Genomic DNA, 25,632 nt, shown 5'->3' with positions numbered 1-25,632 from the left:
ACATTTCAGTGTTTGTTTCTCTTTTATTAGACAAGCAGTGCATACCCTGCTTATATAGATGGCACAACCTTAATAGATGCATAGACAGACAGACAGTGATGAAAATGCACACACAAGGAGAAAAGAGAGGGGAGGGGTGGATTCAGAGAAAAAGACAGACTGACAGACACAGAAATGGAAAGATGGAGAGAGACAGAGAGAAGAGGAGACAGACAGACAGAGCGATAGAGACAATGAGACTGTGTGTTCCCACCAACCTCTCCGAGGTGTGAGTCTCCCAAGGGTCCCTTGGTCTCAGGGTTGGCGATGATGATGCGGACTCCAGGTAAGATCTTCAAATGAAAGAAAACAAAAGAGAGAGAGAGAGAGCAAGACGATAGGAGATATCAGTCACCATGGTTACTGCCTCTCAGCTGGTTAGATCTCTGACATGACTAAAAATGGCAAAAATAGAACTGAACAGCTCTGAGACATGCTGTTCTGTCTTCCTTGGCACAGGAGTGAATGTCTGACACATGTGACACACTGAATCACCAGAAACAGAGTAAGTACTGTTGAGCCCTTAATTAAACACCACTTTTAACAGTATCTACTACTGAGCCCTTTTCTACTTGCACTTGATATTTTATGCTCAAGGCATAATGGCCGTGTTATACTGTTTTCTGGCAATGTTAATCTACTTTGTACTTTGAGTTTCCTATTCACTGCCTATTGATGGTCTAAAACACAACTACACTAAATGTACTAGACTTGAAGTGCACTCCATAATAATGGCTAAGGTGTAGCACACGATGATGTCTGATAACACTCGAATTAATCTGCTAATTGCTGACTATTGTAAATCGCTTAGCACCAAAGTGTCTGCCAGATCAGTAAGTGGAAATGTAAATCTGAATAGCCAAGCGGTTGTGGCTGACAAGTGGATATGGCAAACCGAATCTGCTGAAGACCTTTGCCAACAGATACCACATCAACAGCCAAGATTCAAGTTTTTGTTAGGCGGTAGGGACTGACAACTGTTTCTGATTCAATAGGTGTCAGTAAGTTAAAAACTGATCTTCAGGATTATAGCTCTTTTTTTTTAATCAAATTAATTTATCTTATTGAAATAAGCACTGATTGACAGATCATACGATGGCTGAAAATTGTAGACGCACAATTTGTAAAACGTCTTTAGCCATTATCTACAAAATATATATTCGTGATATTAAGTGAGAACAAACAATATCTAAATGCTGAAATTTCCATTTGGGTTTGTCGTGAAGATTCGCCCCTCAGAGAGAGAGAAAGAAAACGGCTTGTAGTGGGTCTGCCAAAGAAACAACTTGCTGTGTGTTATGACTCAGTGGATGATGTGGGAGGAACTGTGGTCCAAGTTTCACATTTGATTTAATATGTTTCTCACATGAAATTAAGGAAAATACTGAAAAAAAGTAATAAGTAAAACAGCCACAATTAACCAAAAGTAATAAAAATATGCGTGTAAGGTTGGTGATCCGATTATACCACGAAGCTATGTGGACCAGAAATTAGGGGAAGTGTGAAACAACTTTCAATAAGATCCATGCCTCTTCTAGTCTTAACAACCTCCTGTTAACTTAATTGCTCATTTATTTTGTGTTGCATGTGTCATCATAGTTTTGTTTACTGTGAATTTGTGATGTGTTGTGAAGTTGTGAAATAAAATTCTTTTTTAATGGCAAACCCCCCTATGCTGTATACTGTGGATTTAAATTCTTGTCACTCACCTTTCCAGACTCCATAAGGGGAAGGCTGTGAGGTGACCCTCTCTCCACCAACCTCACCCTGAGACACACACACACACACACACACAAAGATGAAAGTTAAAAAAAGTTTCACAAAGTTGAAATTTCACATCCAGAGTGAAAATAAGAGAAAGCTGCCAGAATTGATTGACAGACGGACAAACCTATCATGACGAAGTGCTCTCATATCCACATACACTGTAGTGGGGTCGGGTCCGGAAGTGCCCTGTACCCAATCACAACACAGACAGGGTAAGCATGTGATCACAGACTTGTCATCTTACTGAATACAGTCATCCATTTCCTGTGTAGCTCACTAGTTAGAATATGGCACCAGCACTGCCAGGCTTAGCGGATTCTCAATGGGATCATGTGTGCCATGAATGTGCACGTTACTGGTACAAAGCTAAGCTCACGCCCAAAAGTGATATGCCATCGCATATGAAGTAGAGTTTGGGGTTTAGGACTGGGATCAGGATTTCCCTTATCCCATTGAAAGCAAATGTGCCTTTAATGATAGATCTAATAAAGTGTACTTAATATTTCTGGACCTTGTACATTTATCTATTCATCTAACCGTGTATGTATCTTTTTTTCTGCCTAACAAGCCATCCCCCCCCGATGACACAAACATACACACGTGCACGCGGTGGTACTTACAGCGAGGACCCTTCATTGATGACATTTATTCCCTCGCCCTTAAACTTAACCATCAGAACTACATGCCTAACCTTAACCCTTAAACCAATCTACACTAATCATCTAATCCTATTTCGAACCTATAAAGGACATTTTACCTTCATTATTGTGGATGTTACATCAGTCTTAAGTTTTAAAGAAATTTATAGAAGCAAAAGCATTCAAATACATCCAATAATGGATGAAAAAATGCCAAAAAAAGGCCCTAGTTAAGTTTTGAGTGGATTCAGCCCTCCCCTCAATACCCAGAATTCACTGTGAATGCTGTGATCTGAGAGCTACCCCTCCGCTCATTCAGTTGCTCCAATTCATGTAACTCCTCTTCAGTACTGAGGCTTGTACAAGTATAGTTGTACAGTAAAGTTTGCCAAAATGTCATAAAATGTCTTCATCCATCACGTCATCCATCAATGCTACCGTTACATCATGACTGGCCATTTCTTCTTTTTGTATTTTACTGTTTAAAATTATCACAATCTAAATGAAAGAGCCTGTAGGTGAAGGTGCATCATTATCAACTCTTCCTCGTTTCAAGTTAGATTCTTGCACTGCCTTGTTCCCTTCCCATTCTTGAGAAGAGGTACATTTTTGACCTGTTCAAAGTGCTCCCCATGGAGCGCTCCCACACAGTGTGAGTGGGCAGAAATTGTGCCGTCCTATGACGAGCATTACTGAGGACCAATATATGGAAATAGTTGAAAAACAGCAACGTTTCCCTTTAACCCTAAAACTAAGACATAACCCTTCAATAGCCCCTTAAAAAAGTGAGGACCGACGAAAATGTCCTCACAAACCAAATTTGTCCTCACAAGAAAGGTAGGCTTTCAAGGGCTGGATCTCAAAAGTATATCTTTAGAAACAAAAACACACACATGCACGTGCACGTGTGCGCACACACACACACACACACACACACACACACACACACACACACACACACACAAACACACACAATTGTGTGCTACCTGCAGGCAGATGGCTAGGTTGACCCTGCAGCCGAAGGCAGTACTGACAGACCGGGGGTGGAGGCCGAGGTCTTTGAAGAGCTTGGAGAAGGAATGTGTGAGAGACATCCTGGGCCTCTCCTCTGCCACCACGACACAGGCCCGCACACGGGACAGGTCCAGACCCCGAGCCTGGACCAGAGAGAGAGAGAGCAAGAGAGCGAGAAGAAAAAGAGGAGAGGAGGAAGAGGATGATACAAAGAGAGGAGAAAGACAGACAGAATAGATAGACAGATAGATAGATGCAAAAAGGGGAAAAAGGAGAAAGATGAGGGAGGTCATCTGAGGTTACCCATTGTTTTTACACCCAGCTGTGGTTCTCATCCACACACACACACACACACACACACACACACACACACACACACACACAAACATTGGACTGTCAAAGTTACATCCATTTCCATTCCAGATATCTAATTTCAAACGCCAGACAACAGTACCGTTAAAGGCAATTTTTCAACTGTGTGCGCTCGTGAGTGTGTTTGTATCTTGTGCACTGACGTAGTATGTGAGTTTGTTGGGACAAAGACACCCAGTAAAATGCACCTCTTCAGTGTCAGTCTCCATGGAAACGTACAGAGAGCTAATCACTCAAAATAAACTCCCTTCAGTGACCAATCACAGCTGACTCCGTTTGCAGCTAACCAATAAAATGTCCCCTCAGGCCACAGACACAGAGAGACGGAAGACTGTCCTAGTCAGTTACAGGTACATCATTAGCACCGAGGCCTGAGAAGAGCCCAACAGAAGTACCAGTCACTGAGTGAGGGAGGCAAGTGTGTGTCAGTGCTTACAACACATCACTAGACTTTCTTTTGTTACCTTCTTTTCATCAAGATGGCACCGCGGATGGTCACCGCTGTCTTGTACTTTTTCTGTTTTTCTTTATTTGTTTAGTTTCCAGCGCTCACTCACTGATCACATACAGCAGGGAAGAACTTTTAAGCCTCCAACTGTCCACTGGACAAACTGGGCAGACCATTTTACCGACTTTAACTGAACGTTTTAACGAAAGCCTTGCCGAGCTTTTGGCTGACGCAGCTCTGTGCGGACTCTGACGGAGACGCCGATGGGGGAAGCGAGCTGGAGCGCTCATTTAACTGCGACAGCAGGTTTAGAACCGCACTACCATCAATTCACCTGGCGAATGTCCGCTCTCTGGCCAACAAGATGGACGGACTTCTACCCATAAACAGAAAAAACTTGGACTTTTCTGGATCTGCTGCCCTGTGCCTCATTGAAACCTGGCTTAGTGAGCATATCATGGACAGTATACTTCATCTGCCACATTTCCAACTTCTCCAAGCGGGCCTAAAAATGGAGCTATTAGGGAAAAAAATGGGGTGGCAGCATATGCTTCAACATTAATGAAGGTTGGTGTATGTACGTCAGTGTTGAAGAAATCATGCATCCCTCGCTTAGACCTTTTTCATTGACTGTAAAGCATTCTACTCACCGTGGGAATTTTCATCATTTATTCTGGTTAGTGTCTATAACCCACCCCAGGCCCGTGTTAAAGAGGCGTTAAAACACCTGGCTGATCAAATTACAAACATGGAGCACAAATATACAGACTCCCTTCTCATTATCCTTGTGGATTTTAACAGAGCAAACCTCAGCTACTAACTGCCAAAATACAGACAGCATGTCAAATGTCCCACCAGGGACAAAAACACTCTGGATCACTGCTACACAGGGCGCCTATTGCTCAGTACCTAATGTAACCCTGGGACTCTCTGATCACTGTCTGATTCATCTTATCCAAACCTACAGGCAGAAACTAAAAATCTGCAAAGCCTGTTAAAACTGTGAGGAAATGGACCAATGAATCAAAACTGGAGCTTCAGGTCTGCCTTGACTGCAGTGATTAGAGTATTTTTGAGGCTGCATCTACAGACCTGGATGAATGTATTGACACAATGACTTCTTACATCAGCTTTTGTGAGGACGTGTGCCCACCAAAACCCTCTGTACCTTCAACAACAATAAGCCCTGGTTCACAGCAAAACTTAGACAGCTTCGTCAGGCCAAAGAGGAAGCCTACAGGAGTGGAAGATGGGATCCAGTACAACAAAGCCAGAAAGACACTCACAAAGGAGATCAGAGTGGCAAAAAGGTGCTACTCTGAAAAGTTGAAAAACGGGTTTTCTGCCAACGACCCATCATCAGTCTGGAGAGCTTTGAAAGACATTAGCAACTACAGGAGACCCCCCCCCCCCCACACACACACACACACTGCAGGGAACCATCAACTGGCTGACGACCTAAATGGGTTTTACAAGCGCACTTTCACACCCCTCACCCTTTCTGGCCACAACATACTGCGCCCCTTGCCAGCCCCTCCCCACTCCTCATCGACCCCCACCCGCACTCACGATCCGTGTTGAGGACATGCACCAGCTCTTCCAGAGACGGAAGACCAGGAAGGCACTAGGCCCGGATGGCGTGTCACCCTCCTGTCTGAAAGGCTGTGCTGACCAGCTGGTCCCTATTTTCAGACTGATCTTCAACAGATCACCGGAGCTGTGTGAAGTCCCCTCCTGTTTCAAGAGCTCCACTATCATCCCAGTCCCCCAAAAACCCAGTATCACAGGATTAAATGACTACAGGCCCGTTGTCCTAATGTCTGTGGTCATGAAATCCTTCGAGAGACTTGTGTTGGCCCACCTGAAGGAAATCACAGGCCCCCTGCAATTTGCTTACTGAGCAAACAGGTCAGTGAAGGTTGCAGTCAACATGGGATTGCACTACATTGTCCTACACCTCAACTCTCCGGGGACACATGCAAGGATCCCGTTTGTGGACTTCAGCTCAGCGTTCAACACCATCTTGCCTGATATCCTCCACTCCAAACTCACCCAGCTCACCATACCAGCCCCCATCTGCCAGTGGATTAAAAACTTTCCTTACAGATAGGAGGCAGTAGGCGAGGCTAGGGAAAATCCCATCCAGCACCTGGACAATCACAACTGGTGCCCCCAGGGATGTGTGCTCTCCCCGCTTCTCTTCTCCCTCTACACAAATGACTGCACCTCAAGAGACCCGCCTGTTAAAACTCCCAAAGTTTGCAGACAACACAACCATCATTAACCTGATCCAGGATGGTGACGAGTCTGCATAGAGGCGGGAGGTTAAACAGCTGGCCCTCTGGCACGGCTATAACAACCTGACGCTGAACACGCTCAAAACTGTGGAGATGACAGTGGACTTCAGGAGTCCCCCACCACTGCCCCTCCAACCATACTCAAAAGCATGGTGTCTATGGTGAAAACCTACAGATTTCTGGGTTTCCATCCAGTACCTAAGGTGGACATCCAACATAGACACAATCATTAAAAAGGCCCAGCAGAGGATGTAGTACTTTCTCTGCCAGCTCAGGAAGTTCAACCTGCCTCAGGAACTGCTGATTCAGTTCTACACTGCAATAATCCAGTCTGTCCTCTGCCCATCCATCACAGTCTGGTTTGGATCGGCCACCAAACAGGACAGGGACAGACTACAACGGACAGTTAAGTCTGCAGAGAAAAACACTGGTGCCAACCTGCCCTCCATTCAGTATTTATACACCTCCAGACTCAAAAAACGGTCAGGCAACATCACTGCAGACCCATCACACCCTGGTCATAATCTGTTCCAATTCCTCCCCTCTGGTGGGCGCTACAGAGCACTATACGCCACAACAACCAGAAATAAAAAGTTTCTTTCCATGGGCTGTCATTCAAATGAACGCTTCACGTTGTCAAATAAATCCATCCATTTTGTATATACTGTACTGTACATTGTACATATACTGGTACGTTCTGTCATGTCCATCTACCTCAGGCATGTATACAAGTAATCTGCTAACATTTACTTCAGCATCTCTGCACCATTCTCTGCACCACTGCACTTTTATTGCCTCTTATTTCGCCTGTACATATAGTCCATCCTTGTGCATATACCTGAAGATTGTTATGTTGTTATTCTATGATAAGTACAATGTGAGAGCCACAAAGCAAGAGTCAAATTTCATGTATGTGCAAACCTACATGGCCAATAAACTTAATTCTGATTTTTTTGCTTTTCCGTTGCCATTTTTGTACATTTTGTCATTTAGCAGATGAAATGCCTCTCTGTCAAATACTGTCTGTTGACACTGCATGTCATACCAACCAATTATTATCTATCTACTGAGTAGACTGTCACCAGCTGGTAAATTTTGGTTGTGGCTGGTATGGTTTAATGGCTGCCTGGTGGCTAAGCAAGAAATACTTGAAGGACCCACTTTATTCTATATCAAGATGGCTGTTACAATACTATGTGGTTAATCAATTTTGGGACGTACAAACAAGACTGATTTGAAAAATGTCATGTAGTGATGTTTGTGTTTATACTAGTGTGTTTTCAATATCCATGCTTTTTTAACAAACGATTTTATGTTTATTCATTCAATTCTTATTTTACTCAAAAATTTTAAAAAAAACTGTTAATTACACACACAATTTAGAATAGCATGGTTTTAAAAAATACTCAAAATAAAATGCGTTCCATTGGCCACAAGTGAATTAATCCTCTTTTTTCACTTTGCATTTGAAGAAAAACACATTAAAACTGAATACAAGTTTAGATTATTGTACCACCCAACTGATTTCCAAATCTGTCCCACCAAGAGCCTGCAAGAGGAGGCTTCATCTCAAACAAATATGATACGACAGCAGATGATTTTACTCACAGAGTACGAGTGCCGTATTTCTTGGACTATAAGTCACTGTTTTTTTACTTATCTGGCTGGTCCTGGAACTTATATTCAAAAGCGACTTATACAATATACATTTCTAGGACGAATACACTGCATTTCAAATAATGCCACTAGATGGCACTGTTTGATCTTGTGACTCAATTGAAACGACTACCATAGTGATGTGCGGGTCAGGCAGCTTTAGGTAAGCTTAATAGAAAATATCACAGGTTCGGGTGGGTAGGTCAGAAAGTGACAAAGCAGCGCTCCGAGGAAGTTGTAAATAACATTGTGTGCAACAGACGAGGCTGTGCATTATTAGTCCACCTTCTCTTCCTCGCTCTCTCTCTAAAACACACACGTGCGCATGCACGCAAGCAGCCTCATCATCAATTTGCGATCTTGGTTTTGGGCTTTGTGTTTTACAGTGTTGAGGGTTCACCCACGAGTATGAGCCCCCCCCCAAGTGGTATTCATAGCTTTTGTTTACATCTCCAAAACGCTTTTGTTTTTTGGTCAGAAAGAAAAGGCTTGTGTGTGTGTGTGTGAGAGTGTGTGTGTGTGAGAGAGAGAGGGAGACACACACACACACACACACACACACACACACACAATTTGATGGTCTTTAATTAAGGGTTACTTGTTCTGCTGCTGCTCAACAATAAAGAACACCGTTTGGAACAATTAGTCTTTTTATTTCGTAGCCTTGACCCAGACGCTCTTAGGCTAAGATACAATAGGCTATGCCTTTCAATTATTATGCTGGGCAAACAGCCTGAAAACGAAATAGTGCAACACTGCTCACTTTGGTTGCCTAGGCTAAATTTGGAGGTTTGTGGGTCGAGTTGGGTGGTTAATTAACACATATTTTAGTAGGTCGGGTGGTGCGGATTAGCTCTCATAACAGGTTGGATGGGTGTTGGTATTAAAAAAAAACCTGACCCATGCACCACCACTGTACCACCATATAAATGAAGCGTATACACCGAAGCAACTCAAATGTTTTTTTCCTTGCAACAACACGTTTTTTTGCTAAGCGCGACTTGTACTCTGGTGCGACTAGTCCGGGAAATGCAGTATTAGGACACCAGAGAGAGGGAACTAATTGGTGAAATGAGCTGATGAATTGTTCTGTTTGTCCTCAGTCGCACATGATCAGACTCCAAAGAGCAGTGCTACACTGCACTGAGCCAATATCACCTTGTTAAGTAGCATCAAATCAAGGCGTGGTTATTGCGAGGCCGTTTTGTTGTCCGTCCTTGTGATTTCACATCGCAAGGAGATGTGTTGGTTTGAAATTTTGCCAAACTGTGAACAACAAAACAATAATTTTTGAACAGAACTGAATGGATGATTCAGCAGACCCCTTTTGTCAGGCTTCTATTACTGACCTTGAGTGCCTCAGTCTGCAAGCCCAGGCCTTTGGTGCAGAGCTCCATGACGCTGTAGGAACAGAAGGTGTCTCGTACCCGCAGCTGGCTGACAGCCAGCAGCCACAAGGCCGGGTTAGACTCTAGCTCCACCGGTGGGATCAGGATGGACTGGTGGCCCGAATACACACTGGAGAGAGGGATGGAGGACAACACGCAGACACACATAAACACAGACAAAAGTACGCAACAAACAGTACGCAGACAGAAAGACAGACAGAGACACAGACAGACACATACACACAAACACACAGAAGCAGAATCATAAATTTTGTCAATTTCTGTGCATTAAATGGCCAACAAATCGAAAATTTCTTCAGGAAAGAGACCAAGTACTTCGTCAGAAGAAAAGTTAACAAATCACTTCACCATCAAGACAAGACACAAACAAAGACAACCACAAAAGCAAAAACAGCAAGATGAATAAGGGGTGAATATGTGTGTATTGTACACATGTGTAAACTGATGGGCAGTGGTATGGCAGAATAAAGACCGTAATTGCTGAGTTTACCTCTTTAGATTGTTGTGAAGCAGAACTGGACGGATGTATTGAAACACAAAAACCTAGTTACACAACAACCAATCGGTGATTGGAGTGGAAGTTTTAAAAGGCACACCTCAGGAATGTTGGAAATTTTTTTATGGAAATGGACTTAAATGATGAGTACTAGGGGACACCTTTAAAGTTACACCTACAGACATTGACCTGGGATGGTTTAACTGCTGGGGACATATTTAATCATTGCACCCATTGGCTTTAACCTTAGATGACAGAGGAATGCTAGAAAACCTATTCAAATGTAATCCTTGTGGCCATATTTAGTGGTTACACCCGTATATATAAACTTAGGAGTGGGGTAGTTTTTGCAACTAACATGGGTGTATGACAAGACACATTTCATGGTTACACCCTAGAGATTAACACAAGATCTGGAGACTTCCGCTGGGTACATGTGTACTGAATTTCCCTGACTACAAGTCGCTGTTTTTTTTTTTACTCGTCTAGCTAGTCCTGTGACTTATATTCCGCAGCAATTTATACAATTCAATTTTGTTGGACGAATACACTGCATTTCAACTACGGCCGCTAGATGGCACTGTTTAATATTGTGACTCAATTGAAAATACTGTACTGGATGACCGCTTTGAGATCCCGCGGGACCCAATGCAAATCTCGCAGGAGCGGGCGGTTTTAATTTTGCTGCAGGTGGGAGCCAGTGGTCAAATCAAGTGCGAGCCCCGAGATTTAGCTAGCATTAACCAGAAGGATAGAGTCAACAAATTAAGTTGAAAAGAAGCTCAAAGCAGGTCATTACAATACAAAAGCCAAGTCTGATATTTGGAAAATTTCTCAGTTCAAACTGGACTTTGTTGGTTGTGACAAATGTGCAAAAAGTATTGATCCAACAACAGACACAAATCTGGCACCTCTGGTTTGAGGCGACATACCTGCTTGCTTCATTCTCCCTGGTCAAAGTAAGCTCTCCTTCAAAGACAAAGCACTTCTGCCTGCACATATTAAACAAGATACTACCGTGACATGTGCCGCACATTACTGTAGAGCAGGGGTGCCCACAATTTTTTGACTCGTGAGCTACTTTTAAAATGGCCAGGTCAAAATGATCTACTCATATTAAAAATAATAACAATAATAATAAAAATACTCAATACATGTTTTACATATATATGAACATTTATATGCAGTGTGTGTATTTATATACACGTTGTGTTACATATACAGTATTGCAACGGATTTGCATTTATATTGAACCTTACACAGGCAATAATCATACCAAGCATTTGCTACTACACTATGTTGAAATTGCATTACTGCATGAACCTTTACAGCTGTGTTAAATTGTTAAATAGATTTGTGATCTCTACCTCTCTACTCTGATGATGACCTGCACTGGAGGGAGTCAGACAGGGTTGCATAGTTCGGACAGTAGCTGCTGGTAGCCAGCCTCAAGCAGGCCTCCAAATGATCATCTGTCATGGTGGGACGGTATTTGGACTTGATAATCTTCATGTGAGAAAAGGCTGACTCACACAAATAAGTAGAGCCGAATAATGGCGTCAAGGAGGTTGCACATCTCCTCATGTTTGGGTACTTGTCCTCTGTAAGTAAGTTCCAAAACTCTCCATTGCGCCGTGGACTTAAGCTGAATGTCAGCCTGTACTGTCAGCATCTCATCCTCCACTGCTGACGACTTCGGGTGAAACAGTGTTGCCATTTTTGAGGCGAGGGAATCCACCTCTGTATCTTCCCCAAATGCGTAGCACATAAATGTAGCGATTGGCTCAAGCAAAGCAAAGTCTTGAAACCGTTTGTCAAAGTCTGACCGGACATTTTCAATCTGCTCTGTGTAGCGTGCACTGTCAAGTTGCGCACACGCCCTCCCTTGCTTCTCCAGCTCTGCTGCCAGGTTTCGCAAGTTTCCCAAATCACGGCGCTGCAACTTTGAGGACAGAAGTTGCATTTTCCGTTTGAAAGCGTTAACTGAGCTGATCATGTTTACCACGCTGTTGTCTTTTCCTTGCAGCTCTAAGTTAAGCTCGTTCAACATGTTGGTTAAATCAGTTAAAAACGCCAAGTCTAGCAGCCACTGACTGTCATTAAGTTGCTTGTGTTCCGCATGTTTAGTGATAAGGAGAAACTCCTTAATCTCTGGACAGAGCTCTCGAAATCTCTGCAAGAACCTCCCTCTACTAAGCCATCTCACGTCAGTGTGTAGCAAGTGGTCAGAGTAGTTACAGTCGGCCTCTACCAAATGTGTACGAAACAACCGTCTTTGAAGAGACCTCGCTTGAATAGAACAGGCGGGTTTGGTTGCCACATCCATGATCTCTTTCATGTTTAGCATTTTTGCGCATAATGCTTGTTGGTGTATTATGCAATGGTAATTAAGGAAGTCAGGTAAAGCATCGTCCTCCCTGCACTTGGCAATAAATCCATTGGAGCGGCCCACCATAGCAGGCGCACCGTCCGTGGTGATTGACACCAGTTTACACACTGGGAGCTGGATTTTATCCACAAAGTTTTTGAAGATCTGAAAAATGTCCTCTCCCCGCGTGTCTTCCTTCATGGGTAGCATTGTTAACAGCTCCTCTTTTGCGGTCATATCTTGAAACACCATCCGAATGAAAATGCACAATTGGGCCGTATCACTTATGTCCGTAGACTCGTCCAATTGTAGCGAGAAACACTCGCAGTCCACGATGTCCCTCCAAAGCTGCTGTGTCAAATCATCGCCCATCACTTCACAGCGCCTTGTGATGGAATCTCTTGATAACTGGAGAGCTTTGATTGAAGATATTATTTCTGATTTGTTTTTAAAGTCCCGAAACAATGAATCTGCTGCCTCAAGGAAGGCCTCTTTCATCATCTCTCCATCTTGGAAGGCTTTCTTATGCTTAATGATGGAGTGACTCACCCGTAAAGATGCTTCGGTGGCTGCCTTTGCCTTTGAATGCAGCTGCGTGAAAAGTGACTGCTGCGCGATTAACTGTGATTTTAGTTCCCTGACCTTTCTCTTTCTCAGCTCGCTTTTCGGAGGGAAGTCATTGTCATAGTTTTTATGAACAGTTCGAAAGTGCCTCTCCACATTTCCTTTTTTTGGGATAGCAATGCTAGACTGACAGATGAGACAAACGCATTTGGAATAAGACAAGGTGAAAAAAAAGTCCTCCTCCCATTCCACATGGAAATGGTACGTTTATTGTTTCTTGCTAGGTTCGGCTCCCCCACTCATTTTTGTTTTGTTTCACTTTTTAGTAGAGTTTTTTTTAGAGAGTTGAACTAGCTAGCTCGATGCAGTTCTGCATTAGCTCACGTTGTGGGCATGTGAACTTCAAGGTACGTTAGAGGAGGGCTCTGGTTGTTATGGTAACCTAATGTAACAAAGTTTTAGGTTCCGCTCTAGAATCTTTGGTTTTAGGCAACAGCAGACTGGCCGTCCTTTACGTCAATCAAAAAGCAAATGCCAAATGGAGGACAGATGATAGGCTAATGTCTTGAAAAAAAAAAGTTTTTTTGGAACGTCATGGAGATCTACCAGCACTGCCTTCGCGATCTACTGATCGATCACGATCGACGTAGTGGGCGCCCCTGCTGTAGAGACATTCGACTATATGACTGTCGCCAGGAAAGGCTTTGTTGACATAGAATAGAAAGCCTTTATTGTCATTGTACAGAATACAGCGCTGATCGGAGCATTAAAAGACACAGGGAAACAAACAAAATAAAGCAACCTCAGCAAAACAAACAACCACAGCCAACAACATGTTCTAAAATGATAAGTAAAATAAACAAAAGTTAATTTTGGCCTAGAATAGATGTACTTATTGCGCCAGAATACTAGTTATTGCACTAGTATGAATGTAATTATGCACTAGAACATTATTACTGACAGGTATGCATCTCTTTATTAATACTACTACTACTACTACTACTACTACTACTACTACTACTTTCGGCTGCTCCCGTTAGGGGTCGCAACAGCGGATCATCCATTTTCATTTCTTCCTGTCCACTGCATCCTCCTCTGTCACACTCATACAACTTCGTCACCTCTACTCCTTGCTTCCTCACCATTCTACTGTCCTCCCTCTCATTCACGCATAGGTCTTGCTCCAACTGACTTTCATTCCTCTTCTCTCCAGTGCATACCTCCACCTCTCCAGGCTCTCCTCAACCTGCACCCTACTCTCGCTACAGATCACAATGTCATCTGCAAAAATCATAGTCCACGGAGACTCCTGCCTGATCTCGTCTGTCAACCTGTCCATCACCATTGCAAACAAGAAAGGGCTCAGAGCCGATCCTTGATGTAATCCCACTTCCACCTTGAACCCTTCTGTCATTCCAACCGCACACCTCACCACTGTCACACTTCCCTCATACATATCCTGCACCACTCCTACATACTTCTCTCCAACTCCCGACTTCTCCATACAATACCACACCTCCTCTCTTGGCACTCAGTCATATGCTTTCTCTAAATCCACAAAGACAATGTAACTCCTTCTGACCTTCTCTATACTTCTCAATCAACACTCTCAAAGCAAACATCACATATGTAGTGCTCTTTCATGGCATGAAACCATACTGCTGCTCGCTAATCATCACCTCTCCTCTTAACCTAGCTTCTATTACTCTTTCCCATATCTTCATGCTATGGCTGTCTGTAGTGCACATCGCCCTTATTCTTGAAAATCGGTACCAGTATGCTTCTTCTCCACTCCTCAGGCATCCTCTCACTTTCCAAGATTTTGTTAAACAATCTAGTTAAAAACTCTACTGCCATCTCTCCTAAACCCCTCCATGCCTCCACAGGTATGTCATCAGGACCAACTGCCTTTCCACTCTTCATGGCTGCCCTCACTTCCTCCTTGCTAATCCACCGCACTTCCTGATTCACTATCCCCACATCCAACCTTCTCTCTCTCTTTCATTTTCTTCATTCATCAGCCCCTCAAAGTACTCCTTCCCCCTTCTCAGCACATTCTCCTCGCTTGTCAGCACATTTCCATCTCAATTATTGATCACCCTAACCTGCTGCACATCCTTCGCAGCTCGGTCCCTCTGTCTAGCCAGTCGGTACAAGTCCTTTTCTCCTTCCTTAGTGTCTAACCTCTCATACAACTCACCATACGCCTTTTCCTTTGCCACCTCTCTCTTCACTTTACATTGCATCTCTTTGTACTCCTGTCTACTTTCTTCATCTCTGACTATCCCACTTCTTCTTTGCCAACCTCTTCCTCTGTATACTTTGCTGTACCGCCTCATTCCACCACCAAGTCTCCTTGTCTTGCTTCCTCTGTCCTGATGACACACCAAGTACCTTCCTTATGGTCTCCCTCACCATTCCTGCAGTGCTTGCCCAGCCATCTGGCAACTCTTCACTAACACCCAGTGTCTGTCTTAACCCCTCCCGGAACTCCACACAACAGTTTTCCTTCTTCAACTTCCACCATTTGATCTTTGGCTCTGCCTTCACTCTCTTCCTCTTCTTGGTCTCCAAAGTCATCCTACAGACTGATCTTTATCAATACTGCCCCGTAAAATAGCGTGTTTTCCCTGCGAGATGGGAGAAGACACAAAATCAATGGAATGCTATTGTGCAGGCGTGAATGGTCACAATGTTTGTGGGTGTGGGCAGGAGTGGACACACACATTGCGGGAGCAGGTGGTAATGGTCAGAAATCCAGTGGGATTAAGAAAACAGTCCCGCGCAGTACTCTATACTGTACCACTATATAAATGCGACTTAGACATCAAAGCAACCCTTTTTTCTCCTCATAACAACACTATGCATTTTTTGCTCAGTGAGACTTATTCTCCGGTGTGACTTGTAGTCCAGGAAATAATGTATGTTCACTGAGGGACATGAGAGCTAGGGCCTTGTTTGGGTGTAACCCTCACATACACTAACAAGCGATACATGGAGAGACATCTTTTGTGGTAAACCCGAGCTGGAAACTTGCACATAAGACATGTATGTATGTGTACTATGGATATATTTACATACATGGTTGCACCCTTAGAGATCGACTTAGGAGCTGGAGACTTTTCACCAGGAAAAAGTGCCTGTAGAGGCTAAGCCAACGCTTTAAGCCACTGAGGTGCTGCACCAAGGCTGACCTAATTGATGCACCGATTACCATATCAGATGGTAATCAGACAAACTTTCCACTTGAACACTCAGTCCGTTTATTTTTTCTTTAACTCCTTGTCCATTAAACTTGAAAATATTTACAAACAGTAATATCCAGAACCAACAGTAACTACTGCAGCAACAAGCTGCTTTCAGTAGTCAAAAACGGTTTACCTTCCAGATGGAACACCTGACCAGGCAAAGAGTGGCTGCTATTTATAGAACTGAGTGTTAGCTAATTAGCTCCTACAGTGTCTTTTCAAGAAAGTGTATTTAACATGAAACCAGGGGACTTATTTCATGGGTCCACCAACCTGCAAAGACACCAGAGAACAAAGCCCAGGCCACAGTATGGGTCCAGGCAGATGGCCACTTCTCTGGATGGGTATAGCTCACACTGCAGTTTAACTGACCGACAGAAGGCTCCCACGGCATTATGGGACATCTGCACCAAGACACAGGCACAAAGAGAGAGACAGAAACAGAGACAGTTTGAAGGTTTGAACAGACAGTTTGAAGGTTAATGAAGTTGTACTGTGTTCGTAAATTTTTAGGTTATACTTGTTTTGAATGGTGCGTGTTGGAAACAGAAAGCTATAAAGGTCGGTCATGCTGGCCGAAATGTTGCACAACAGGATGTTCCTACACCTTTTTAAATTACAAACTCAGCACTTTTCCAAACCTTATTCTATAAAATCCAAAATCTCAAAATGTATAAAGAAATTCTGCAATTCCATCCAACTAACCATCCTTCCCTTTTACTCATTTCTATGGTCACGTGAGGCTCGAACTTATCCTGGCAAAGATTGAAAGCACTCACACTTACTTACAATCACTCACGCATGTTCATTCCTATGGCCAATTTTGAGTCCCAAATTTACACAACATGAATGTATTTGGACTGTGAGAGGAAAACCAGTAAAAATTGGGATAATATCCAAACTCCAAAGAAAAAAGCCCGGAGTTAACCCAGTTTAAAAAAAAATGTATCAGCATTAACACAGACCAGGCTTTTTCTCCTTATTTCTTAACTTTTAGAGGTAATTGTAGGAGCCGGAGTACTTGGAAGTTATCGGTTTCTTTTTCCACATTTTACCAGACTTGCCAGACGTAAGCAGCAGCTCTATCTGAGAAGACTGGTAATTAAAAAGACTGGAGAGGGACAGGGTTTATTATGTCTTCTGGGTTTTTATATCTTCCACATGGCAGCCAAACGCAGAAGAAGAAAGGGGATAATGGAGAGCTTCAAGTGGAAGCAATGTTGTTTTTAACAAGCAGATGTGGTAGAACAAGCTCGTCAAAGGCCTTTATCAAAGGATAGTACAACACCATCAGCTACAACTCAGGTTCAGCTGTTTTTTTGTTTGGAAATATGAAAGGTGTTGTAAGAACAACACTGATGTCTTTCACTTCAAATGAATATTTGGGATTTGAAGCTGTCACACACCAAGCAAGCTAAACAAAAAGGAAAATTATCAGGCTTGTACTCTTACTTTAAAGGTGCTATATACAAGATTTTAAACATTGATATAGCAGCAAACTGCTATTTGCTATGTAAAGGGATAGTGGAGTAATGGTGTCCTGAGCAGAGAATGAAGTCACAATCCCTCTGGATGTGTTGTAACCCGGACTGCTGTTTTTTGTTTTGGAAGCTGGTCTGGCCAAGTGTGCATGTGTGGTAGCTAGCGATAGCAGGATAGCTAGCAAGCTAATAATTACATTACATGGATTTAAGTCACTCGGCAGATTGAAGAAATAGCTCCTTACCAAGCTACATACGTTATTAATGTTAACAAAATAACACTATACTATAAAAATCAATATTCAAACCAACGAAATAGCCAAATAGCCAAGAACATGAAGTGAGGGGGGTAAGGGAGGTTTGTTTTGTTTTGGTCCGAGATGCTGGCGCTGAACATCATATACATGTATAGCGCCTTTAGGTCTTGGCTGAAAAGATCAAGACTGTCATACATTGTTAGCCGATAGCCCTGGAGGCTTGTGTTGTCATTTGGAAGGCAGTTTTGTAGAATGATAAAGATTAGCACAGAGCTACAGGAGGCTGTTGAGCTGACCTGTACTCCGGCCAACATGCCCGTGGTGGACACACTGAAGTCCAGATAAGCCAAGCCGTCTGGGTTGGTTGGCTTATACAACGCTGGAGGCTTTTTCTTTGGCAGGTCGTCTAGAACACACACACACACACACACACACACACACACACACACACACACACACACACAAATAAATGCACATGCAAATAGACACACACCAAAGGACATATGCACACACATAATTATACTCGTAAGGACAATGTATTGACTATGATTTAATTCACATCCCTTATACTAAGGTGAAAACAAAACATTACATTTCTGTAATTTGAACTCCTACGCCATAATCAACAAAACCATCATTCTAATCCTCCCCACTCACTGTTCAAAATGTTCTCTCTAAAATGAGGGCTGACAAAATGTCCTTTGGAGATTTTTTTTTCTAATCTTTCTCTTAGTGAGGACATCCAGTAATTTCTGTACAAGATCAAAGCTGTACACAAACACACAATATGTGTATGACAGCAATCGAGCGGCTAACACACCAGTGTCCAGGACAGGAGGCCAGTTCCTGATATCCACCGTGGCCATGGCCTCTTTAGAGCGGAGCAGCTTACAGATAACCGCTGTGGTCATCACACAGGCTGAGCGACTGACCTGCAGAGAGAGCGAGAGAGAGAGAGAAAAGAAAAGACAGCGAGAGAGAGAGGTAAACAGATAGAGAGATAAAGAATTAAAAGGACTTGGGTTTGGATTTAGATTTATTTCACACACACCAAATTAAACAGGAATGGGTGAGTATGAAAACATGTCTGGGGGAAAAAATAATTGGGGAATCAGTGAGGAAGAAAAAAAAAGATGACAAACAGATGCAGACAACCTGAGTGATGGAAACCAACAGACATCGAACCAAACAACCAAGAGGACGCCACTGGAGAAGTGAATGTAAACAACAAAATGCGCAGAAAGGAGGACATTAAACAAATAATATGAAAAATTCTTTGAATGGGGAAACAGTGAAACAAATTGAAATAGAAAAGTTGCTAGTTAGCATACTTCACGAAACAAATCTTTTTGTTTTGAAAACACAAATGGCCAATCTTGTTGGTCTTTCTCTTAAACCCAGACAAAACATCCTGACACTCAGATAAAACCACAAGAAATCAATATCAAAACACTTTCACAAACGCAGTTTACATTGTATCTTGACAATGCCCCGTTTCAGCGAGTACTCCCCCCCACCATACATGACCATAATGACATCCATGGCTCTCATGGTCCCATCTTTTGGCTTCTTTAATAAAATCTGGTCTTGAAATTAATTCCTACATTTTTCCTTTTTTCCCCTCATTCTCATTTTTTTCTACCAGCAATTCTCTCTTGCCACCTCTGTTTAAGGTCAAAGTAATATTGTTTGGCTGCTGTGGCACCTTGATACAACCAGTACCTGTCTAACGATCTTAAAATCTTTCACCCATCTATCAATCAATCAATATCTATCTTCTGATAAGTAACCCATCGGGACGTCCACAGCGGATAGTGTGGTTCTATTAAGGCAGGTTGGGCATCTGACCTCGACAATCATCTTGACGGTGGGCAGCGTGGTGGAAATGTTCTGGGGGTGGGGTGGTCGCACTGTGATAGGAACACAGCCGGCGTACAGACAGCCGTAGAATGCCGCTATCAGGTCTATACCTGTAATACACAAACACACACACACACACACACACACACACACACACACACACACACACACACACACACACACAGGCGGACATATAGATATGCATGTGTATATAGGAGAAGCCTAAATGTTCACTATAAACGTTATTTGAAAGACCTGGAAATAGTGATCAGCGGCCATATTGTTGACAGAAAGACAAGCTTCATCCACTAGAATAAATTGTAGGCTAAGCACAGGACGATTTTGTCAGAGACACTGAAGAATAGATAAGGAGAAAAAAAAATTGGGTTGACCAAAGGTGTTGACCAACACAAAGTTGATAAAGGTCCCATGAGCAAGGTTACTCATTATTGTCAGCTACAATGTACTGAGACAGTTAAAACCAACTTGTACATTAAGGCTGATCTGAATACTTTGAAGCTTGTCGTCACGGCAGCCAAAGCCAAAATCAGTAATATTTTTTTGTTCTTGTTTAATTCAGTTTACCTTCTCTCCAAAAATAACAGGAAATTATCAAACATTATTCATTAGGCAAAGCAGTTCTCATCTGATCATGGAAATGGCAGTGTGCCACAACAATTTGGCAGGCATATAGCTAAACTAGGTTCACAATATATCCAAGAACTCAACCATCTGGAATAACTTCAATTTTGCAAAGATGACCCTCAAAAAGCTAAGCACCAGATATGCAAAATTAAACTGGCATATCACAACTCTGCAACAAGTTTGGCAAGTCACCTGAAAACTACACTCTGGAAGAGATGGTCAGACACACCACTGCTTTCATGGCACATAAAACAAAGGTAAAATGACAGAGCACTGTTGCCTACTGAATAAAAACCCTATATTTTCCCCCTTTTTTCTCCGTAATTGTATCCGGCCAATTACCCCGCTCTTCTGAGCAGTCCCAGTCACAGCTCCACCCCCTCTGCCGATCCGGGGAGGGCTGCAGACTACCACATGCCTCCTCCGATACATGTGGAGTCGCCAGCCGCTTCTTTTCACCTGACAGTGAGGAGTTTCGCCAGGTGGATGTAGCACATGGGAGGATCACGCTATTCCCCCCAGTTCCCCCTGAACAGGTGCCCCGACCGACCAGAGGATGCGCTAGTGCAGTGATCAGGGCACACACCCACATCCAGCTTCCCACCCGCAGATACGGCCAATTGTGTCTGTAGGACGCCCGACCAAGCCGGATGTACACGAGGATTCGATCTGGCGATCCCCATGTTAGTAGGCAACAGAATAGACCGCCACGCCACCCCGACGCCCCTATCAAAACCCGATTTAACCCTAAATAATAGCATACTAATAACTAATCCTAACTAATACACTACCAATAAGCAATACACTACCAGTAACTAACCACAGAAGAGCGAGAATGTCTTTACAGCTGTGTCACCGGTGCGTTCGGACTCCAGCCTCAGTGCATGACAAAACAACCTGGACATTGCTTTGAGTGGCTGTTGCAGCTAGAAAAGCGCTATAAAAAATGCAACTTGATTGACTGATTGATTGATTGATTTATAGGTTGGTTGATTGGTTGACATTGCAGTGTGCTGGCTTAAGTCATTTTGATTCAAGTGTTCTAACTGCGGACAACTTTTCAGAAATGATGATGGACTGCAGAATGCCTTAACTGACCAATATGGATGGACTCTAATAAAGCAGTGAGCAATGAATAAAGAAATAAAAGTTTCCAGACTTGATAGCTCATGTTGTGCTGTGGTAAAATGGTAATTGCGGAATTTGCTACAAGGAGTTGCCTTGAAGTTTTTCCTGTTAAACTTTGCTAGCCACAGTTTTCGCTCGTGCGGGCCTAGCTTCTCTGTCTCTTTCCCCTCATGTGTGGACATCAGGGATGGCATGAAAACTAACCTTAGGACCTTTACTGACGTTATCACTACAGCACTATAAAAAGCAGCACACCATCACTATTTTGTAATAGACAACAAATATTTGATGGTAATAATAGATAAGGGCTCGGATGAGACGTGAAACTGAGGTCCTGACTCAGTGTGGCCATTTAATGATCCCATGGCACTTATCACAAAGAGCAGGGGGTCCCCTGGTGTCCTGGCAAAAATTCTCAACCTGGCTCTCTCCATCTGGCCACCTAATCATCCCCCGTGTAATTTGCTCAATGTTTCCTCCCTCTCCACTTCAAGCTGATGTGCGGTGAGCGTTCTGGCGCAAAATGGCTGCCATGCATCACCCAGGTGGGTGCTACACATTGGTGGTAGTTGAGGCGAGTTTCCCCCCTTCGCTGTGAAGCACTTTGGGTGTCAAGATAAAGTGCTATGTAAATGCAATCCATTATTATCATCATTAATCCATTATAAAAGACAATATATGCCAGCTGTAACATAGGCTATCACTTGACAACTCCGGTGCTATGTCAATAATGTACCCGCAGCAATGATGATGACGGCAATCCAACTCTACCAATACTAAATAAAACATGTGTACATCTGCATGTGAGCCAATCTGTGCATGTGCACTCATATCTGCATGTTTTTCTGTCCGTGTGCGCGAGTGTGTACATATATGTGCGTTAATGTGTATTTGCATGAGTGAGGTTATGTAAATACGTCTGTCTGCTTTATGTTTGTCTGTATTCATGTCCATACATATGTATATGTGTGTATGTGCTCTTGTGTATTCATGTTTGTGTGTGTTCAAGTTGGGTTTTTTTGTCAAATGCAAAGCAATACAGCGCGGCAGGCACTGCTGCCAATGAAATTGTCATAGGCATCAGTTCAACCTCAAAAAACAGCATGAGAAATTAAAAACTAAAAATAACTAAGAATATACTAAAAATAAGCTAAAATTTACAGTGTTTACAGGCTGGAAAAAATAAACTTGACCTTAAACTAAAGTCATTCATTCATTCATCTTCAGCTGCTTCTCCGGGGTCAGGTTGCCGTGGTAGCAAGCTAACTAGGGCACTCCAGACGTCCCTCCTCTCCCCTGCAACACCCTCCAGCTCTTCCTGGGGGATCCCAAGGCATTCTCAGGCCAGCCATGACATTTAGTCCCTCCAGCGAGTTCTGGGTCTACCCTGGGGTCTCCACCCAGTTGGTCGTGCCTGGTAAACCTCCAAAGGAAGGTGCCCAGGAGGCGTCCTAATCAGATGCCCGAACCACCTCAACTGGCTCCTTTCAACATGAAGGAGCAGCAGCTCTACTCCGAGCTCCCTCCAGATATATGAGCTCCTCACCCTATCGTTAAGGTTGAGCCCAGACACCCTATGGAGGAAACTCATTTCAGCCGCTTGTATCTCCACGATCTCAGCTTTTCGGTCACTACCCAAAGCTCATGACCATAAGCAAGGGTTGGAACGAAGACTGACTGGTAAATTGAGAGCTTTGCCTTCCGGCTCAGCTCCCTCTTCACCACAACGGTCCGGTACAACGTCCGCATTACTGCTGATGCTGCACCAATTCGCCTGTCAATCTCCTGCTCCATCCTACCCTCACTCGTGAATAAGACCCCGAGATCCTTGAACTCCTTCACTTGAGGCAACAACTTATCCCCAACCTGGAGGGAGCAATCCACCATTTTCTGGTAGAGAACCATGGTCTCAGACTTGGAGGTGCCGACCCTCATCCTGGCCATTTCACACCCAGCAAACCACTCCAGTGCGCGCTGGAGATCGTGTTCTGATGAAGCCAACAAACCTACATCATCTGCAAAGAGCAGAGATGCAATTCTGAGGTTCCCAAAACGGACACACTCCTCACCTTGGCTGCGCCTTGAGATCCTGTCCATGAATATCACAAATAGAATCGGAGACAAGGGACAACCTTGGTGGAGTCCGACACCCCACCGAAAACGTGTTTGACTTTGTGCCGAGAATGCAGACACGGCTTTCACTTTTGTTACACAAGGACCAGATGGCTTGTAGCAACTGCCCCGGTACCCCATACTCCCGCAGTACCCCCCCACAGAATGTCCTGGGGTACACGATTGTAAGCCCTCTCCAAGTCCACAAAACACATGTAGACTGGCTGGTCAAACTTAAACTAAAGTCACACATTAAAATCTGAAATTAGCAGTTGACATGGAAATGTAACAGTATATACAGAGGTATATAGTTGTAATAAATATATTCAATGTATTTGTACAAAGTGCAGGAGGGGTATGGCAGAAAGTGAACAGTGCAGAATAAAGTGTGAATTTTGCAAGTGAGAGAGAGAGACAGACAGGCAGAGACAGAGATGCGTGTGTGTATGCTCAAGTTTACAGAGTCTGTGTGTTCAGGAATCTTATGAGTTGTGGAGAAAACGCTGTCCTTAAGCCTGCTTGTTTGGGCTTGGATGCTCCGGCACTGTTTGTCGGGCGGTAACAGAGTGCAGATGTGTAATTACAGTGAAAACCACTTATACTGGTCAAGGTTACAGTGAAGAATTGCTTATACGGATCACAAGTTGCTGGATGGAGTCATCCCTATATTAAAACTGTTTAAATAATCTGGTTATGATGATCAAAGAGTACACTTAAAAGGGGTTTATTTTGGATATATCATACACAGCAATTTTTTCAAGGTAATTCAGAAATTTAATGTTAAAATGTTCAGTTATTTTTCGCTTACTCCCATGATACTGAACGATGCCCCCTCCCCTCCGTGAATACGATGTGATCAAAAAATGTGGTTTCCTCTGTATGTGTGTGTTTGTGTGCATTTGTGAATGGGGCCTTACCTGGTGGGTATACCAGTGCTACGTGGTCTCCTTCCTGAAGACCCCCTCTTTCAAGCAACAGGGCTGCCACTCGTTCTGCCCTCTTATGAAGCTGCAGACAGGTCAGCGAGCTGGACACCGCCCCCTGGAGAATGAGAGGGAGAGAAACGGAGAGATAATGCAAGATGGAGTACGGGATACAAGGTTTATATTCTGAGTTTGAAAAAGATGTCAGAGTCAGTAGAAAGAATTTTAAGGCTTTAAGTCAGTGTTGGAAGTTTTCTTGCGATTTTCTTTGGCTGTTTTTTTTTTCTTTTCTTTATGAGGCAGGAAAGTTAGGAGAGAGAAAGCAAACAGGATCAAGTGTGAGGGGAAAACATGCAGTATAGTATGTTTGGTTTTAAACCAAAGACATTGGGATTAGTTCGGAGACCGTATGTTAAACTGTCCAACTGGATCAGACAAGATGTCCTGTTGTATTTAAACGTATTAAGGTGTGGAACCTCTTTTAGGGTTGGAGTTAAAGGTTAGGGTGACTGTTTGAGACCTGAATTACCCGTGAACTGAGCAGAGTGTAGAGAATGTGGTCCGGTGTAGTCTGAGCTCTCCACTGCAGAACCTCTGACAGGAACAGGAACTGCACAAGATAGGACATCATTTCAACAAGGTTCATAACACATACTAAGTGAGTTTGTTATGACAGGCTGAATGAGTGTTTTCTCGCTTTTTTTTTAATAAGTCACTTTGTATTTTTCAATTATTAACAAAACACACCATATAAATATTGAACCAGGAAACAAAAAAGGAAATATAACAAATAAATAAACGGTACATCGGTGTTTGTGTGTGTGTTTGTGCAGTACCCCAGGTGCTAGAGCCCAGTGCAGTGAACTAAATGTACTAAGGAGCTAGAGCCCAGCGCGTTAATTTGTCTGTC

At 43.3% G+C, this 25,632-nt stretch overlaps 1 protein-coding gene across 1 annotated transcript in view; it reads right to left on the bottom strand.

The window, feature by feature from the left end:
• The window catches only part of LOC130129504 (disco-interacting protein 2 homolog C-like), a 76,502-nt gene that overhangs the window by 2,338 nt on the left and 48,532 nt on the right, over window positions 1–25,632 (bottom strand). The window contains exons 24-34 of the mRNA XM_056299052.1: window positions 25,252–25,332; window positions 24,717–24,840; window positions 19,903–20,024; window positions 18,875–18,986; window positions 18,351–18,460; window positions 16,590–16,720; window positions 9,581–9,749; window positions 3,418–3,601; window positions 1,931–2,045; window positions 1,749–1,806; window positions 258–332 (exon numbers count right to left, since the gene is read on the bottom strand). Coding sequence (XP_056155027.1) covers window positions 258–332; window positions 1,749–1,806; window positions 1,931–2,045; window positions 3,418–3,601; window positions 9,581–9,749; window positions 16,590–16,720; window positions 18,351–18,460; window positions 18,875–18,986; window positions 19,903–20,024; window positions 24,717–24,840; window positions 25,252–25,332 — 1,281 coding nt within the window. The remainder of the gene's footprint in view (window positions 1–257; window positions 333–1,748; window positions 1,807–1,930; window positions 2,046–3,417; window positions 3,602–9,580; window positions 9,750–16,589; window positions 16,721–18,350; window positions 18,461–18,874; window positions 18,987–19,902; window positions 20,025–24,716; window positions 24,841–25,251; window positions 25,333–25,632) is intronic.

Source organism: Lampris incognitus, chromosome 19, assembly GCF_029633865.1.
Source record: "Lampris incognitus isolate fLamInc1 chromosome 19, fLamInc1.hap2, whole genome shotgun sequence".
NCBI lineage: Eukaryota > Metazoa > Chordata > Actinopteri > Lampriformes > Lampridae > Lampris > Lampris incognitus.
The sequence above is the reverse complement of the archived record's forward strand: the minus strand, read 5'-3'. Positions and strand labels throughout refer to the sequence as shown.